Genomic DNA, 16,858 nt, shown 5'->3' on the forward strand with positions numbered 1-16,858 from the left:
TCAGCAACAACACATGCTAGTCCATTTTTGTTCTGGACGTATCATGGCATGCATGTGCTATATGGGTGGGGTCATCGAGCTAGGCACATCCTGGATTTACTAGTAGATCTTGTATCACGTATCAAATCTGGTGAATATTATGCCCAAACTGAAGCAAGAGTAACACAATTCAGCCCTAAGGATCAATATTTGCCAAGCTCTGTATCGGAGCTCACAAATGGAGCCACGTCTTGAGAAAGTGGAGAGTCGATCACAGTGGGACACACGTGTCGCATGTTAATCATTTTGCCTCCTTCTATTTCTCCATATCCATTTCAATCTTAAAGCTGACCTCTCCCTCCTGGAGATTGAATTTCACCAACAAAAATAACCATCTACGTCCCAAACCCAAGGATCAAAGTTGCATCTTTCCCCTGGACGACTGACCTGGATCATCACTGCGGGGCATCTTTGCCAAGTACCAATTGGCAGCCGCACACCGCAAGTATCAAGCTTGCGCCTAAAGCACGACCCCCGCTAGGCATCCAGCAAAAACAAACAAACAAAAGGCTCGATCGAAGATTGAAGACAAACCCAAACCCGGGCCTCATTACCAATACAAGCGGCCATAATGCAAAAAGTTGATAGCCTCGTTGAACGAGCGCGTCACCTGTCGTTACACTCGTCAGCGGAGACACCTCTAGATGCGTTGCACTCGACAGTTGACACGCATCTGGAGAAGATCTACAAGGAATTCTCTGCCCAGAAAATCACAAAGGATGATTTCTTCAATCATATTCAGCAGGACGCGAGTTCTTCTGAGGTAGATGTTCTTGATCCATTGACCTCGTTGGATGCGTTCCGGGCTTACATGAAAGATCCTGCTTCTGGAGCGCTGGGTCAGGCGAAGGAATTGGATGCTTCGGCGCCTATTTCGGACTATTATGTCTCTTCGAGTCATAATACATATTTGACTGGGAACCAGCTTTATAGTGATTCCGCGGCGAGTGCGTACACGTCGGTATGTATAGTATTTGGTTTTAGGAAGGAAGTGTTGGGTGAGATTTGGCTGATAGGATCTAGGTTCTTCTGCATGGCTGTCGATCTGTTGAGATTGATGTCTGGGATGGGGAACCCGAGGAAGCGGATGCGAATGGGGATGCTAGCAGCGATTCCTCGGACAATGAAGAGAAGAAATCAACTCTGACATCTAGGCTGAAAGAGACAATCAAGTCAAAGATTGACAGTGAAGAGAAAGCTGCGAAGGGCCTTTTGCACCGTAAGAGATCTAAGGCTGCGCAGGCCAGCACGAACGGCGAAGGCAAGACCACCACTGTGCCAGGAGAACCTCGTGTGCTGCACGGGCATACTCTCACCAAGGGCACACCCTTCCGCGAGATCTGTCATGCGATCCGTGACGCTGCTTTCGTGAACAGTGATCTGCCTGTGATCATTAGTTTTGAAGTCCACGCATGCTTGGAACAGCAGCAAATGATGGTCGATATTGTTAAGGAGGCGTGGAAGGGTCTTCTGGTCACTGCGTCCGACGTGGACGCTGATAAATTGCCCACACTGGCCGAGCTGAAGGGTAAGATCTTGATCAAGACCAAGTCCACGCCTCTGCCACGAGCGGATCTCAAAGCCGAGCTGGAGGAAGCGTCCGAACCCTCAGACGAAGCCAGCGATCCATCCACTGACACGCAGCAAAAACCCGTCAAACCCTCCAAGGTCCTAGACGCTCTGGCCCAGTTAGCGGTATACACACGAGCATACCATTTCAGTCACTTTGACCAGCCAGGTATGAACCAAACCACCCAAGACCATCAAAACGAACCAAAACACAAAAGAAGATCAAAATCCTAATTCCCAGAACAGAGGCCAAAGTCCCCTGCCACGTTTTCTCGCTATCCGAAAAAGCAGCACGCGAAGCACACGCAAACTACCGCGATGCCTTATTCGAGCACAACCGCTGTTCCCTAATGCGAATCTACCCCTACGCTCTCCGCGTCACATCCTCAAACCTCGACCCAGCCTTCCACTGGCGTCGCGGCGCCCAGCTAGTCGCCCTAAACTGGCAAAGCCTCGACAAAGGCATGATGCTCAACCACGCCATGTTTGCCGGCACCCAAGGCTGGGCCCTGAAGCCTTCCGGGTACCGCAGCTCCGAGGGCCCCGCCGACAGCATTCGCCGGACGACGCTGAGTTTGAAAATCGAGGTCTTCGCGGCCCAGGATCTGGCACTGCCGCCGAATCACTCCGAGCGCGGATTCAGGCCCTACGTTGTTTGCCAGGTGCATGTTGAGGAGCCCGAGGGGCCTGTTGCGGCGGATCGGGACGACGCGAGCGATGATACGGACAAGAGCAGTTATCGACGTCAGACGAAGACGGCGTCGGGTAGGAATCCGGACTTCGACGCGCATGTTTTGGATTTCCCGGCTGTGGTGGGCGTTGTGGAAGAGCTCAGTTTCGTCCGGTTGGTTTTTCCCTCTCACACCCCCCCCCCCCCTCTCTTCTCCCTTCGTCATTTTTTTTTTTTTTTTTGGCAGCTTCCCTTTTCATCTTGGCTGCATTTGCATTTGCATTTGCAATTGCGTTTTATTTGGTCCCCCTCACTCGACTGATGCACGTTGCCTTGCGTGCATGTGTGCAACGGTTTGTGTGGGGCTGGCTGCTTGCATTTTTCTTCAGTCTGCATCCGCCTGTCACTCAGGAAGGATGATTAGGCGACTGTGCAGTAGTTTGTGTTACCAGCATGCCGGTGTGACGATGTGGTGGTCCGCACCGTTCAAGTCAACCTCGCTCCAACTTCCCCGCATTTACAAATTACAACCCTTTGTAAATTTGTAATTCGCTTTTACATTAGCACTTGCATCTTGTATGAGATGTCGCTATCTGCAATGCACGTCGGCTGACCTCCTCATTTCTTAGATTCAAAATCAAGGACGACGAAATCGGTCGTGACGCCTTGGCTGCGTGGGCATGTATTCGTCTCGACCAGCTACGAGAGGGATATCGATTCATCCACCTCCAAGATAGCACCGGGAGGAATGCGGGTGGTGTATTATTGGTGCGGATCACTAAGCAAGTTTCCTAGGTTAATAGAACAACAAGACGAGCATCATAGGTCTTTGAATCTTTTCTCGGTTTCATCTTTAATTTTTTAATTTTTTATTCTTTTTTTTTCGGCTTTCCTTATTCATCCCCTAGGGAAGCCCGGGTGATAGGAAGTTGGGCGTTGAAGAAAGGGAATTCAGGCATCTATGCTGCCTCACCGTTGCACGACATATGATCCCTGTAAAAGACGAATCGAGGCGGGCAAATAAAAATGGCAAACAGGAAAATGGAAAAAGAAAATCAATAGAGAACCGAGTACCACCGAACAAAGACAGCTCTTCAGGCGCAGCAGGGGTGTAATGTGGTGCGCCACAAGGCAATATGTGGGCGTCCCGCATAATCGTTGACGGACAGATGCAGATACAGCCCTGGCGACCCAGGGGGCTAAGTATAGCAAGTGAAGACAACGCATGTATGTAGCTACTAGTACTAAGTAAGTATGCCAGGTTGCCAGGTGTGTGTGCATTCACAGCCTTGCAATAGGCGGCCAAATATGATCAGGACTCATGACCGAGGACCAGCACCAAATATTGGATAGCAAACGCAAAAGGCAAACTCTGTCGCGGGCGCATATGCGCGACGTAGTCGGATCTTGTCTATGATATACTGATTTGATTTCGAAGGTGTGACCGAGACCGAGCGCGATCGATTATCGACTTATTGATCGGAAATCGGGTACATCCGATCGAGGGTCGGTGCAATTCGGAGATCAGATTGCGCTCCAGGGCTGCGAGGGCTGAAAGAGAAGGCCCTGAACCAGGCTATGCAAGGAGGCGTTATTCAAGCGCTGCAGCGCTGTGCGGCGTGCCACACACTTTGAAACCACGGGCCCTGTGGAGCACCTGCAGACCGGACTGCACGGGGCTTCTATGATTACAATCTATAATTCCCAAGGACGGCCCTGAGTACATTGATTATTATATGTATGATGTACGTGTTATGTAGGGCCAAAATATGTGCTCGGGGTCTGATATGGATGTGATATGATGTTTGTTGTAAGATCCCCTGTTTGTGGTAGTATGCACAGCTACGAGAAGGGTATCCAGGGTCTACAGTGTGGAAATCTGAGAATCTGCGGACTATAGGGGCGAGCTCGATATGGCGTAGCATGTGTCCGTGCTGCGCGTTGCGACAAAAGATAAAGCTAGCTAGATGTTTGAAAGAGAAAAAGAAAGGAAAATGACGAACCCTGGAGGCAGCGAGCCGTCTTTGAAGGAGTTGGACTGGGGTGGACCCTGTTGTTTGATGGTGATGGGGAGGTGGGCATCAGAACGTGGATAGCCCGATTCTCGGGGTCGACGGTCAACGAGAACCCACCTAACAGCAGTGGATTGCATATAAGCAAACAAGAAAGTTATCCTGCATAATGCGCGCCATCGGGCCCCACAGTGCGGTTTGCTCCTGCAAGTTGGGGGCCTGTTGATCGTTGAGCAAGCGCGTAAAGGATTGATTCATCGCCGACGGCGCAGCCCGACTGGTTGGATCGGACAGGAGAGTATATGTAATGTAGGAGCCAAGAAATCAAGGAAATCACACATTCGATCACACATTCAGATATTCAGACCGAGTTTGTGGTTTCGCCCACTGGAACACGGATTGACCCCGAGCCGCGATAGACAAAGATCACCGCCAAGTCGCCAATGCATCGGATGGATCAACATGAGTGGGGCTTGAAGTGACAAGCACAATGACCGGTAAAAGCTCCGATGAAGTGAAGGTTGTCGAGACGAGCCGTAAATAGTGGGCTTGGTGATTGATCTGGGTTAGACGTCATATTTGTGGCTGAATTGGTTTTTGTTTTTCTTTTCTGTCTACTGTAGTTCGCATGGCTCGGACCGGACGCTAAAAATAAGGCGATGAAGCAAATTGAAAAAGAAAAATAGCAAAGTAAAATCGAAACATGGAAACCACTAGTCTGCTATTCGGGTTTGGCAATCAGTTCCTGTGGAGGAGCAGTTCGCGCATGCAGTGACAGCTGTAAGTCCACGTATTCAGAAAGTGGCATGCATGGAGCCGTGAAAAGAAGAAAAACAAAAAGAAAAACCAAATTTTTCTGTAAAAGTGACGATCTCCAGACTAAATTTGACTAAATTTGACTCTGGTCGCTCAGGAGTAGCATCCTTCGATGAACCAATAATCGGAGATGATCTTGGGGAGATAATCGAAGTCAAGTGATTGGGCTGTCAGAAAGAAAAACAAAAATCACAAGCGGGTCTGGGGCAAAAGCCAAACGTGATACGTCAACTTTGACTTGCTTCTTTGTTTCCCTTTGACACCTTTTTTTCTGGTTATCGAGTAGATCTTCATCTGCTGCCTTCGGACTCGTTTCCTTTCATGGTAATGGGTCATGCCATGACCCGTTTGACCAGTCTCCTGTATGACAGGTGGGAATCGGGATCAACTATCACATTTTCCCAGTTCCCCCATCACAGCAAACATTCAACATATCCCCTAAAAACCCGGATTTCTCGGACGAATGCTGGTCGTGATTGGTAGTATTGTTCTTGGTGGCGTTTTCCTTCAAAGTTTTGATGTTCTGTGGGATCGATCGAGCCTTTACAACGTGAGAGTCTACAGATGTACAACGGAAACTTCCGACATCTCTGACCTTCTCACCGTATTGATTCTTTGCGCTTTTTTTTTCGAATTTGCTTTCTTGGTTACGATTTATTTCATTTTGGGTTTTAGGGGGTTTTTTGAATTTTTGAATTTTTGAATTTTCCTTAGCTTCGATCTATCCTCTCTTCTGCCCTATCCCTCTTCCGTCCTTGGCCCTGTGCTTGTCCTCCCTTTTCATGCCTTATAAGAAGTCTGCCTTCCAGCCTAAATCAGATCAAAACTATTCTTCTTCATCATCAAACCAGCTCTATTCAAAGCTCTCCATTCCTCAATCCAACCCACCTCATCTATACCCGATATCTTAATCTTCTCCTCCCATCCTATCCAACATGTCTCCCTCTACTTCATGTGCCGCAAAGGGCTCGAGCTCCCCGGTAGTCAACAAGGTTCGTTCATCCAAGCTAAATCTCGTACTTTTGAAAATCAATGAGAGAGAGGTAAACTAACATGTCGATCAGATGCCTGGTGTCCGGTGCCCCAACTGCTACGCAAAGGGCCAAGAAGTATGGGTCATCCCTGGCAAGAGCTGCCACGTCTGTGCCACACCATGCGCATGATCGTTAGGAGGAAATCTTCTCCGTCAATCACTTTTCGCAACTGAGCAAGATATTTGAAGCTATGCATATATGCCGGGGTTTTGATTCTGTTTTTTTTTTGGTTATTTCATACGAACTGCTCCATAGGCCAATATGCTTTGATTTGTACCGCTTGTAGCGGGTCGAACTTTGGAAACAATACGGTCATTTTACCCAGAACAACAAACACTCATCAACATTGGTTAATATCTGTTCTTGGCCTGGAAGCATGAGATTGAATTGAGGGTTTGGTTCCGCAATTCAATGATTTATGATTCAAACGTTTGATGTCGGATCCTGGCAACTTGAGACTGAAGAGCCGTTCAATACATATTACATATCTGTTATGTCCAATATACACATGTGCACGAAGAATCAAGGTTATTTTTTAGCATTTTTAGCGGTCTATCATTTGCTTCTAGAATCTATCATCCCGTGCCGTATAGTACTTTTTTCTTCTTCTCTACGTGCATGTGCTAGTGAAGTACTTTTGTCTTGTATACTTGCAGTGGTGACGTCAGCACGGGGTCCGTATATAACAGCCGAGGCAGGGAAACATCGTACTTTGCTCAGAGAACAACCATTGTTTACAACAGATTCTTTCTGCTCAGAAACGGAGAAACAGAAAAGGAAAGGAAAATAGACATGGCACAGAAAGAGAACCAAAATCCGATTTACCCGATCGGAACTCGCGCCGAGAGTGAGCGTCTGGTACGCGAGTGGGGTTTTGGACATGTCTTCACTTGGTCAGATGGGAGGTAGGTCATGTGCACATTGGGATACACATAGTCCGCCTTGCATAAACCTTCAGATTTTACAAGATTGGAAGGTGGATAGGACTGACTGTATTTACGCTTCCAATTTTTTTTTAGTAATGCCTACTACTCTCCTCATACGCACGGCGGCCTAACCACTCATCTTATCCGACATGGCTCAATGACGGTGACCTATCCAGAAGACAACGCCAAAAATGGCAAAACCGTGAAAGAGACCTTCGGCATTGGCGCCAGAGTGGACGTGCCGGCAGGAAAGGTTCATGAAGTATGGATCGGGGAAAAAGGATGTGAATATGTGATTGGAGAATAGAGTCAATGTTTATAATTTCCCACGTCTATGGAGGATCTTGTATATACTCTCTAATGGACGAAACGGAAATCAACTCTGTGAAAGAAGGTTAGTAACCGATGATTCTGCCGAGCCGGATCAAAAAAGGACAACGTACCTCTTATTACCCAGGTGGGCATTTTCAACCACATAACGCTCCCTCTCTTCGCTGGACATGTTGTCCCAGACTGCAGCATTTTGCCTATGAAAGGTTAGAATGAAGAAACCAGCAACATTGGAAGGGTCTCAAGAACATACTTGTTGCGCCAGACGTAATACATCTTGGCCGCAATGAATAACAACGCACTCCAAACCGAAAGCGCAATCAACACGGCATTACCAGTGCGATAATACGGCTTGTCGGTAGTCTGGTAAACATTGTTACCAATAATATTACTGATCTGCACCGACATGTTATACAGCGCCGTCGCGACCGTCCGCGTCCTAACCGTGCCCGCATTCCGCGACGCAATCGCCACAATAATCGCATGCACATACGGCATTGAAATCAAAAGTGCGATCAGAATCCATCTCGCCCACGCACTCGCTCCATCCGGAAGCACCTCCAACGCAATAAGCAGAACCAGCGCCCAAAACTCTGCGAAAACACCCAGCAGCAGACGCTGGTTGAACCGCTCAGATACCCACGTTATCCAGAGCAGGTTGACGATGAAGATCGCATATGCCGGGATGGTCAGCAGGTTAGTGTGGAAGGTGCTGAAGCCGAGCGACTTCAGCTCCAGACTAATGTAGCTGGTGGCGGGGACACTGGGGATCATCCAGGTCAGGCCCAAGAGGTAGATGGGCCACATGTCGTAGTCGCCCAGCGCCTTCCAGAGCATCTTGGGCGTGACGGGCTGGCGGTTGTGCATGCCGCCCTTGCTGGGGTCGTCGCGGAGGACGCGGTTGACCATGATTTTCTCTTCGCGCTCGTTGAACCAGCCGTCTTTGCCGCGGAGCCAGCCGGCGGTTTGGGTGGGGGAGGCGGGCATCCAGAATGCGGCGATGATGCCGATCACGCCTGTGATTAGGCCTTCGAAGGCGAAGAGATAGCGCCAGCCGCCTGTGCCGTCGGAGTTGTGGATGTGCAGGAAGCCGTAGGCTAGGAAGGCGCTCACGATGGCTGTCAACTCGTAGGAGATCCAGAAGTAACTGAGGCGGATGGGGAGCTCTTTGGTTTTGTACCAGAATGAGAGGAAGAGGATGGTATCCGGGATGCTATGTTTCGGTTGGTTAGTTTTGATTGGGGATGGATGGCTGTGTCTTTATTGGGCTGTTGCGACTTACAATCCACCTTCCAATAAGCCGAGCATGGCTCTGCAGGCGTAGTAGCCGTTCTTACTCTTCATGAAGGATTGGCACGCCGCGATTAAACTCCAGGAGACCATTTGGATGGGGATCCAGCGGTCGGGACCGACCCATTTGGAGATGAGTTGGGATGGAAGTTCGGCGAATAGGAATGTCAAGAAGAAGATTGTTTGACCTAGGTTGTAGTCGCTCGTCGACATACCGAGATCTGATAGTAGGTTGTCGGAAGTGGCTTGGACGACATTACCACGGTCTAGCTGCAGTGCGAAAAATGTGATGCAGGCGAATGTGCAGACGCGCCAATCGATCTAGAATATCCCGTTAGCATGAGTATGGGATGATTGAGACAAGAAACATCCGCAATTCGTGTTTTGCAGTAAGGTCTTCGGTCAGAATCATACCTTACGGACAACTGCCTTCTCTTCCTCCTCCGTCCATTCAAATTCAGGATCCCAGCGATGATAGCCCTCGTAGCTTTCAATGGGCTTGTAGTATCGGGGATCTTCTGTAGTATCGAAAGCACAATCCACATTCTTGACCGTGCCGCGTCGGTCTTCTAGCGAGGAAGTAGAGTCGGAATCATTTGTCGCCTCGATCTTGGTGTTGTCCTTAGAATCATGGTCCGGGACCTCACCAGGCCCGGTTCTTTTTACTTCCTCGATGGCCATTATATAAGACCTCTGGATGCGATCGGAGGTAGCGATCTCAGGGAAATGTAGAAATGCACAATGATTCTACATATGAAAAGTGATGGGAGGTTCGCATTGATCTATAAAGGCTCCAAAGAAGAAATTAACCTGTGGCAAGCATGGAGTCTTCCTGGGCTTCTATCACGCCATTTCTTACTACTTATGTTGTACTTGGCTTAAATACACATGGGTGCGAGCTTATAGGCTGGGTGGATTTTAGGAACGCATGGCGCGTCCCGATCTTATGCAGGGTGCCATAGTGTATAGTTCCACTCGTATAAAAATAGGAAAAAATCCCGAGACTCTGCTCTGTGTTTTAGATTTTGATCTTTTTTTAACCGGGTCCAATGGCGTTTGAATCCACTTTGGCTCCATAATCACGTTGTAGCCAGTATCTGAACATGGAAGTTTCAGGTTATTTAGTTTATGTACAGGAGAGACGATAGACTGTTTTTCTCTCAACATCTTTGATAGTGCCAATACAAGAGAATTGAATATTTGGCTTACATCGGAGAATCTTCATGTTGAAATCTAACCCAGCGTTATCTTAGGTGCTTATTTGGCTTTTTTTCTTTGGCAGGCATTGGGACTTTGTTCAAATCACGCAAGAGTGAATAAACTGACGTTTGCTCGGACAAGTAGCGGAAGGCGTTAAAATCGGGCCCCACTCGTGGAGAACCCCCGAGTTCATGGAAATGGTCTGGAATCTCCAACTCGCGAAAGCACTACGTACTTGACATTCGTGTCGGAGAACAATCTGATTTGGTTTTGTTTTTGCATTTTCTCTGATTGGTTTCTAGAAACAGCATGGATTGTATATCAAGTACTAGTATGCATCGGATAATGTCCGAGGGGAAAATTGCAACCTGAGGCATCGATCTACGATATCAACCTGGTGCCTGAGGTTCAACCATGGAACTACTAATTATTGACATTGACAAGACTCAATGTAACAATGCTCAATATCACATAGTTTCTGGCAAAAAATAGAGCCAACCATGATATCGAAACATTTCCAAGCCCAAAGTCAATGTCCAAAGTGCAGCCGAAAAGTCGGCAACTTTGACGTCGCGTAACCCGAGCAGCCTATCACGCCATCTTTATTTGAAAGGGGGGGAAGGGGTTCAATGCTTGGACTTCATGTAAATTTCTCGCATTTTCCAACCTTAAGAATACCAGATCTACACCGGTGGCTACCAATTCTATCTTGCACGTTCTTGCACGTCATCAGATAATGGATATCTGTCCACGCCATACTTCGCACGCCATTCACGGAAGCCATAACGAGTACTTCTAACCATGTGGATGTGTACAATTTCCATGTTACAAACCCGTTCCAACGTTTCGAAGGTTTCATTCCGGAAGCTGAAACCCCGCATTGACTTGCTACATTGATAATCACTGATCATACTTTGTCGCTTTTAACTCGGGCGAGTCGTAGGCTGTGAACCCCGCAGTCATGGCGCAATCTTGATCGGCAATACTCTGCCGGAATTTGTATATAATGGATCGTATTGTCATTCAACCTTACATATAATGAGTCAGTGTTTCTTGAGAACATACAAATTCATATAAGAACGTACCTGCCTCTGTTTCTGCAAAGAATCTTGGTATTCAACAAACACCTTTGGGAAAAAAGATTCGAAGATACTAGGCGTATTCGATCGATTCGAAATTTGAGATTCAATATGGCCCCTTCAGTCGTCGAGAACGTCGGACTTCGTTCCGCGACATTCACAGTGCCCCTCAAGACGGATACAGGACACAACAAGGAGAATCTCATCGGATACAAGTATGAGAAAGAAGCCGAGCTCAATGGCACCGATAAGATTGCTCCGGCTTCATACCCTAATTATCTTCCCGTGTGGGACAATGAAACTGAGAGGTACATCGCATCAAAAAAAGATACCATTGAAAATCAAACGATGAAATCTGACAAGAATCCATAGATACCCACCTCTAACCCTCTTCGAGCACTACGACCACGGCAAAGACGCAGACCCAAGCTTCCCAGATCTCTTCCCAAAAGGCCAAGCCGAACTCGACGACATCACACCCTTCATCGGCACAGAAGTAAAAGGTGTTCAACTAAGCAAACTATCAAAAGCAGGCAAAGACCAGCTCGCTCTCTTCGTCGCCCAACGCCGAGTAGTCGGTACGCACAGCCCACCCGCAAGAACAAAACCCCCCCAAAAACAAAAAAAAAAAAAACCCAGCTACTAACCAACACCCACACCAGCCTTCCGCGACCAAGACTTCGCCTCCCTCCCCATCCAAGAAGCAGTCGACTACGCCGGCTACTTCGGCCGCCACCACATCCACCAAACATCCGGCGCCCCAAAGGGCTTCCCGGAAATCCACCTCGTATTCCGCAGCGCCGACGACTACACAGGCAGCAAGTTCCTCGAGCAGCGCACAAACACCATCACCTGGCACAGCGACGTCACGTTCGAGAAACAGCCGCCGGGCACAACGTTCCTGTACGTGCTGGACGGGCCCACGACGGGCGGCGATACGCTCTTCGGAGACATGGCGCAGGCTTATAAGCGGCTTCCGCCCGAGTTTCGACAGCGGCTGCATGGATTGAAGGCGGCGCATTCGGGCGCGGAGCAGATTAATGCTAGTTTGAATGGGGGCGGCATTGCGAGGAGGGATCCGGTTGTTTCGGAGCATCCGGTTGTGAGGACTCATCCTGTTACTGGGGAGAAGGCGCTTTATGTGAATCCGCAGTGTGAGTTGTTGGTTCTTTATTGGGTTTTTTTGAGGCGCGTGTGTGGTTTGAAGGGATTTGCTGACGGTTTGCGGGGCGGTGCAGTTACCAGATATATTGTTGGGTATAAGAAGGAGGAGTCGGACTACTTGCTCAAATTCTTGTTTGATCATATTGCTCTTTCGCAGGATTTGCAGGCTCGTGTTCGGTGGAAGGCTGGGACTGTTGTTGTTTGGGATGTGAGTATAATGTCTCCTTGGTGTTCTTTTTGTGGATGATATTCTAACTATATTAGAACCGGTTGGCTTGTCACTCTGCTGTGTTTGATTGGGAGGATGGTCAGAGACGACACATTGCTCGTCTGACACCGCAGGCTGAGCAGCCCTACGAGACACCTTTTGAGGGTTGATTTGGATTTAATTCCAAGGATGACGGACGGAGAGTTGAAGTTAATGCATATATACCAAATTGAAAATATACACCATTGCATATGGACATGAACAATCTTCGCATGGACCGGACTTTGGATTTACAGTTCCGTCTTTCTCTCCCACTCCTGTTCGGTATCTTCCACCTTTTGCAAGACAGGATAAGCAGGAATGTATCTCTGTGTGGTCTTGTTACTCTTCGGATCCACCATTTCTCCCAGCAAAGAATCTGGAGCAACATCCTTCTCAACCCATCGAACTAGATCATCCAGGACATTCACGGGCAAGGCACCAGGCCCACCAACACAATGAGCTACACCAGGAACCTCGAAGTGGCGGAAGTAAACATCAACGTCGGGATCCAAAGCGAGCACCCGATCGTAGTAGTCGCGTGTACCGCCTACGGGGACTAGCTGGTCAACGGTACCATGCCAGGAGATCATCTTGCCACCAGAACGCTTCAATCCAGAGAGATCGGGATCATCCGTGCTAATGATAGACTGGTACCAGCTCTGCGCCTCGTGTAACAGATCGTAAACGTCCTCCTTCGTGATACTCGAAATATCATACTCGGGATCTTTCTTCAGGAAGAACTTTACCCACTCATGTGCAATAGGGAATGGAACAGCAGTGCACCCAGTTTCAGACTCGCAGTGCGAATTTGCGACCGCACCAAGCTCAGCTCCGTGAGTAGGGCCGTACCACAGAGATTCCCCGTCTGGTGAGCGGGGGCCTGCCCATATGCGTTCAACAACATCTGCAGCCTCGGAAGAGATGGTGATTTGCGCGTGATCGCAATCGACTTTGCGTCCCACGATCGCATGTGGGTCAAATTTGCATTTTCGGTAATCATCAATAACACCATCGACCACGCCATCCAATCCATCGCAAGCTTCCACTGCAGCTGCGGTGAACTCATCAAGAATGCAAACGGGCACGACTGATTCTGCTGAATTCATCACCACATAAGGCCATAGCGCTGCTATGCATAACTTGTTCCAGTTGATAGCTGGGCAACTGGACAGATATCCATCATAGGCGGTAGGGTAACGCTGGGCCAGCATCATCGCCTGTCGTCCACCAGTGGAGCAGCCGGCGAAATAGGAGAAGGCGGGCTCCGACTCGTAGAATGAGGTCGTAACGGCCTTGCCAATAAGGGAGGCTTCGTGCAAAGTGACATGAGCGAAGTTGTTCAGAGCGTAGAGGTCCACATTTCCGGGGCTGTTTAAAGCCCACGATTCCGCACTTTCCATATTGACCTCATGCCCTCCGTCTGTAGCCACAGCTGCATAGCCACCTGCAACGGCTTTCAGCAGATCCGCGTCACCGAGCATGCGTGTTCCAAACCCACCACCTCCAACGCCGAGGAGGCGGTTGTTCCATCTTTCGAGCGGCAGGAAGACCGTTGTGGATATTTGATCTTGTTGCCCCGGGTGGGTGTAGGTGACAGTGACATTGCAGAAGCTGACGGAGTCATCTGTCTCTTGGGGTGAGCTTGGATGCGATACTTCAGCATGGTCAATCGAGTTGAAGACCGGGTTTGCGGTTACAGAAATTATCTCAGCTCCAAAAAAGCTGGGCTTAGGTATAGCTGCTGGGTTGCATATCGAGCTTAAATCAGCTGTTGCGAGCGCGAAAGGGGTGATTATTGTCGCAACCGCCCCCAATATCATGCGATTCCTTGACATTCTGGTGTATATAAGAGGAGCTTAATGGAAGAGAAAATATTCAGACATGTCCAATGCTGAAAAGTTGTAGAATACAGTCATCTAAATGGTAAATATGAGGGGTACGAGGCTGGCGTAACAAGGCTGGCGTAACAAGGCTGGCTAGAAATGTGGAGAACTTGGTTGAAAGTGGGGAAGTGGACGTATCCGGGCATCAGGATGTTGATCCACTTTTCTTTAATTTCGCGTGGCTCGGCTATACCGGTCCAGCAGGCCGACCGTCCACTCGTTGAAATTTCTGGCCGATAGAGGCAGCATTTGATTACTCCTGGTTAATGCAATCCACAAAGCCTGGTAGATCATCGAGGGAAGTTCCAGCTCCTCCAGAGATAATGGAGACGGTCTACCCATATCACGATTCAGCATCGAATCCACATCCTCCGTTGTCTGGAAAAGCACTTTCATAGCTTGCTGTGCACTGATACTGTGTCCTGAATTGGAGTTGGAGTAACGGAGATCAGGGTTGAAAACCCAAAGCTGATTTCGAGTTAGTGGAATGGATATCAAGAAGGCAAGGGTTTATGTGTATGGAGCATGTACCAGAAGTCCACTTTTCTGTCCAAAGTGAACGACAAATCTTCGTGCACTCTCTCGCTCAATCAACTCTAGTAATTGGGCCGCGACGATGAGTTCAGTGGGGTGGCTTTGCCAGTGCTCTTCTACGGAGTCGACTTCGTTTGTATTCAGGGAGACGTTCGCTTTCATGAGACGCCATCCATTTGCGGATGGATCTTCCATGCCGATGATTGCGTTACACGATACACAGTCCAGTGTTCTTTGTTGAGATGATGTGGGGTCTGATCTCGCTTCTTCGTCATTTCCCTATGGGACATAGCGTGTCAGCAGATGAAGCCGAGGAAGCTGAGAAATACGCAGTGGAAACGGTGGTAGTTTGAAAATGATTCATTTGAATTGCTGATCGGTGCAGTATAAGGAGCCTAGGCTTGACATATATGGCAATGCGGCATGTGCGTTTCCGTCTTCACGCCAGTCCCACTTCTCTGGGAAAGGCAGCCCCAGCCCGTCATCAAAGACTGAAAGGGTGCGAAGAAAGCTCGAATCAGATAGCAGGCAGAACAAGCCCACGGAAGCACAATGGAGAACGAAATCCGTCTAACAAGAGAGGATAACTGCGCCGCAAAGTCTTGACAAGGGTTGAGCCGCCTACCTTCTAACCTGCGGCCGGAATGGCTGGGTATCGATGTAGGGCAATTGTATCGAAGGCCACAACATTGAACGAAATGGTCTCCTTCTAGATTGCCCAATGAGAGGGCATAAAAAAGCAGCGCAGAGAAATTTGGGGTAGTAAAAGCATGCAGGGGGCTATCATCTACGATTCGAGCAGTCTCACCTTTTTCAAACCCACACAGTCTGACTCTGCAACCAGGAAAGTAGCGACATCGATAAGAACCGTTCCAGAGATGGCCTCAACACGACTCCCCGCTCCGTACCCTTTAATTTGGGCATTCTCTTCCTCGACCTTAAGCGCAGCTTTGGCTTCAGATTTAGGGTCGTCCTCGTGCGGATCTGGCTTGTGGCAATGCCAAAAGTCCATCATCTCAGCCCAGTTTCCACTTGGTAGATCCTTCCACATCCAGCCAGAAATTTTCTTGTCCTTGAGTTCATTTTCGCATTCATCGCGTGGTATATTCGGGCCAGATGCATCTAGGAACGGGGTCGAACAGGTACGGCATCGAATGCGAGTTGAGATTGACATGTCAGTTGCTGTCCAGGGCACATGATCATCGGTTAGTTCGTCTTTCGGCATAAGAGTCGGATCAGTCGGATCAATCTGCATTCTAAAAGAGTAGTCATGACTCGCGTCTATGGATTGTTTGATTGGGGGTGTATTGGAATTCAATATGAGGCGGGCAGCATCGTTGACTCGCGCCGGGAGCTTCACGGTGTCCGTCACATTTTGGGGGGATTTGGTAAAGACACCGTCACTGCCTTGCAAGACTCAGAGAGCTGGATCTGTGGCCGGGCCGTCGCATCGAGAGCGAGGTTCCGAGGGATTGAAATATAGAGTGTGATTTGTCGTATGTTGGGAAGAAGTTCAGCGTGCAGATAGAGGGGTGGATTCGCGTCTGTCTGCAGTGGTGGCTTAGACATGACCATGGTCGTGACGAACAAGGAACTGCAACTCTCCCCAGCTGGACCATGCGACTTGAGCTTAAAAAGCGGCCGGCGCGCGAACGCGGTCCTCACAAAGGACAAACAGTGCAAACCTGCCACGTGACCTTTCGGCATAGATTTTGTTACTCGTATTACTAATGAGCATAACTTTGCCTGGGGATGTGATTATTGATCCAACTAGGCCAAACATTGAGATCAATTAATAACCGCAGACTGCGGTTATTGCTCAGGTACCGATCAATGGATACCAGTTGACAGTAGCGAACAAGATATATTACTCATATGTGCAGCATCCAGTTGTCTCTACTCCATTACCGGAGCAGACCGTAATAATAATCACAACCCCTCAGGCATTATTAGAAGAGTCCTTCTTAGTAAAGGTTGGTTTTAAAAAGACTGCTCAACAACATGCAAAGAAGCGTAATGCCGAAATACGGAAACTTTCAAATGTTATCTCTAATTAATCGGA

General features: G+C 48.6%; 7 protein-coding genes across 7 annotated transcripts; 4 read left to right on the forward strand and 3 right to left on the reverse strand.

The window, feature by feature from the left end:
- Positions 1–610: 610 nt before the first annotated feature.
- Positions 611–3,073, forward strand: N7466_006102 (putative phosphoinositide-specific phospholipase C; the record flags this gene model as incomplete). Its single annotated transcript, XM_057165499.1, has 4 exons — positions 611–1,000; positions 1,063–1,777; positions 1,855–2,452; positions 2,908–3,073. The coding sequence occupies 4 exons, from the start codon at positions 611–613 to the stop codon at positions 3,071–3,073; spliced, it is 1,869 nt and encodes a 622-aa protein (XP_057021098.1).
- A 2,968-nt stretch (positions 3,074–6,041) lies between these two features.
- On the forward strand, positions 6,042–6,269 carry N7466_006103 (uncharacterized protein; the record flags this gene model as incomplete). Its single annotated transcript, XM_057165500.1, has 2 exons — positions 6,042–6,098; positions 6,171–6,269. 2 exons carry the CDS (start codon positions 6,042–6,044, stop codon positions 6,267–6,269), a joined length of 156 nt encoding a protein of 51 aa, XP_057021099.1.
- Positions 6,270–6,932: 663 nt separating this feature from the next.
- N7466_006104 (uncharacterized protein) lies at positions 6,933–7,373 on the forward strand (the record flags this gene model as incomplete). The annotated part of the gene is made up of 2 exons (XM_057165501.1): positions 6,933–7,045; positions 7,160–7,373. 2 exons carry the CDS (start codon positions 6,933–6,935, stop codon positions 7,371–7,373), a joined length of 327 nt encoding a protein of 108 aa, XP_057021100.1.
- A 50-nt stretch (positions 7,374–7,423) lies between these two features.
- Positions 7,424–9,367, reverse strand: N7466_006105 (putative transporter; the record flags this gene model as incomplete). Its single annotated transcript, XM_057165502.1, has 5 exons — positions 7,424–7,448; positions 7,510–7,593; positions 7,650–8,609; positions 8,679–9,007; positions 9,101–9,367. 5 exons carry the CDS (start codon positions 9,365–9,367, stop codon positions 7,424–7,426), a joined length of 1,665 nt encoding a protein of 554 aa, XP_057021101.1.
- A 1,709-nt stretch (positions 9,368–11,076) lies between these two features.
- Positions 11,077–12,507, forward strand: N7466_006106 (TauD/TfdA dioxygenase family protein; the record flags this gene model as incomplete). Its single annotated transcript, XM_057165503.1, has 5 exons — positions 11,077–11,273; positions 11,338–11,543; positions 11,628–12,119; positions 12,204–12,337; positions 12,394–12,507. The coding sequence occupies 5 exons, from the start codon at positions 11,077–11,079 to the stop codon at positions 12,505–12,507; spliced, it is 1,143 nt and encodes a 380-aa protein (XP_057021102.1).
- Positions 12,508–12,627: 120 nt separating this feature from the next.
- Positions 12,628–14,214, reverse strand: N7466_006107 (putative feruloyl esterase; the record flags this gene model as incomplete). The annotated part of the gene is made up of 1 exon (XM_057165504.1): positions 12,628–14,214. One exon carries the CDS (start codon positions 14,212–14,214, stop codon positions 12,628–12,630), a length of 1,587 nt encoding a protein of 528 aa, XP_057021103.1.
- A 216-nt stretch (positions 14,215–14,430) lies between these two features.
- Positions 14,431–16,371, reverse strand: N7466_006108 (HECT-type E3 ubiquitin transferase; the record flags this gene model as incomplete). The annotated part of the gene is given in 4 exon segments (XM_057165505.1): positions 14,431–14,730; positions 14,794–15,075; positions 15,605–16,199; positions 16,214–16,371. The coding sequence occupies 4 exon segments, from the start codon at positions 16,369–16,371 to the stop codon at positions 14,431–14,433; spliced, it is 1,335 nt and encodes a 444-aa protein (XP_057021104.1).
- Between the last annotated feature and the right edge of the window lie 487 nt (positions 16,372–16,858).

This window comes from Penicillium verhagenii, assembly GCF_028828195.1.
Source record: "Penicillium verhagenii strain IBT 33310 chromosome Unknown utg000006l_segment0_segment0, whole genome shotgun sequence".
Classification (NCBI taxonomy): Eukaryota; Fungi; Ascomycota; class Eurotiomycetes; order Eurotiales; family Aspergillaceae; genus Penicillium; species Penicillium verhagenii.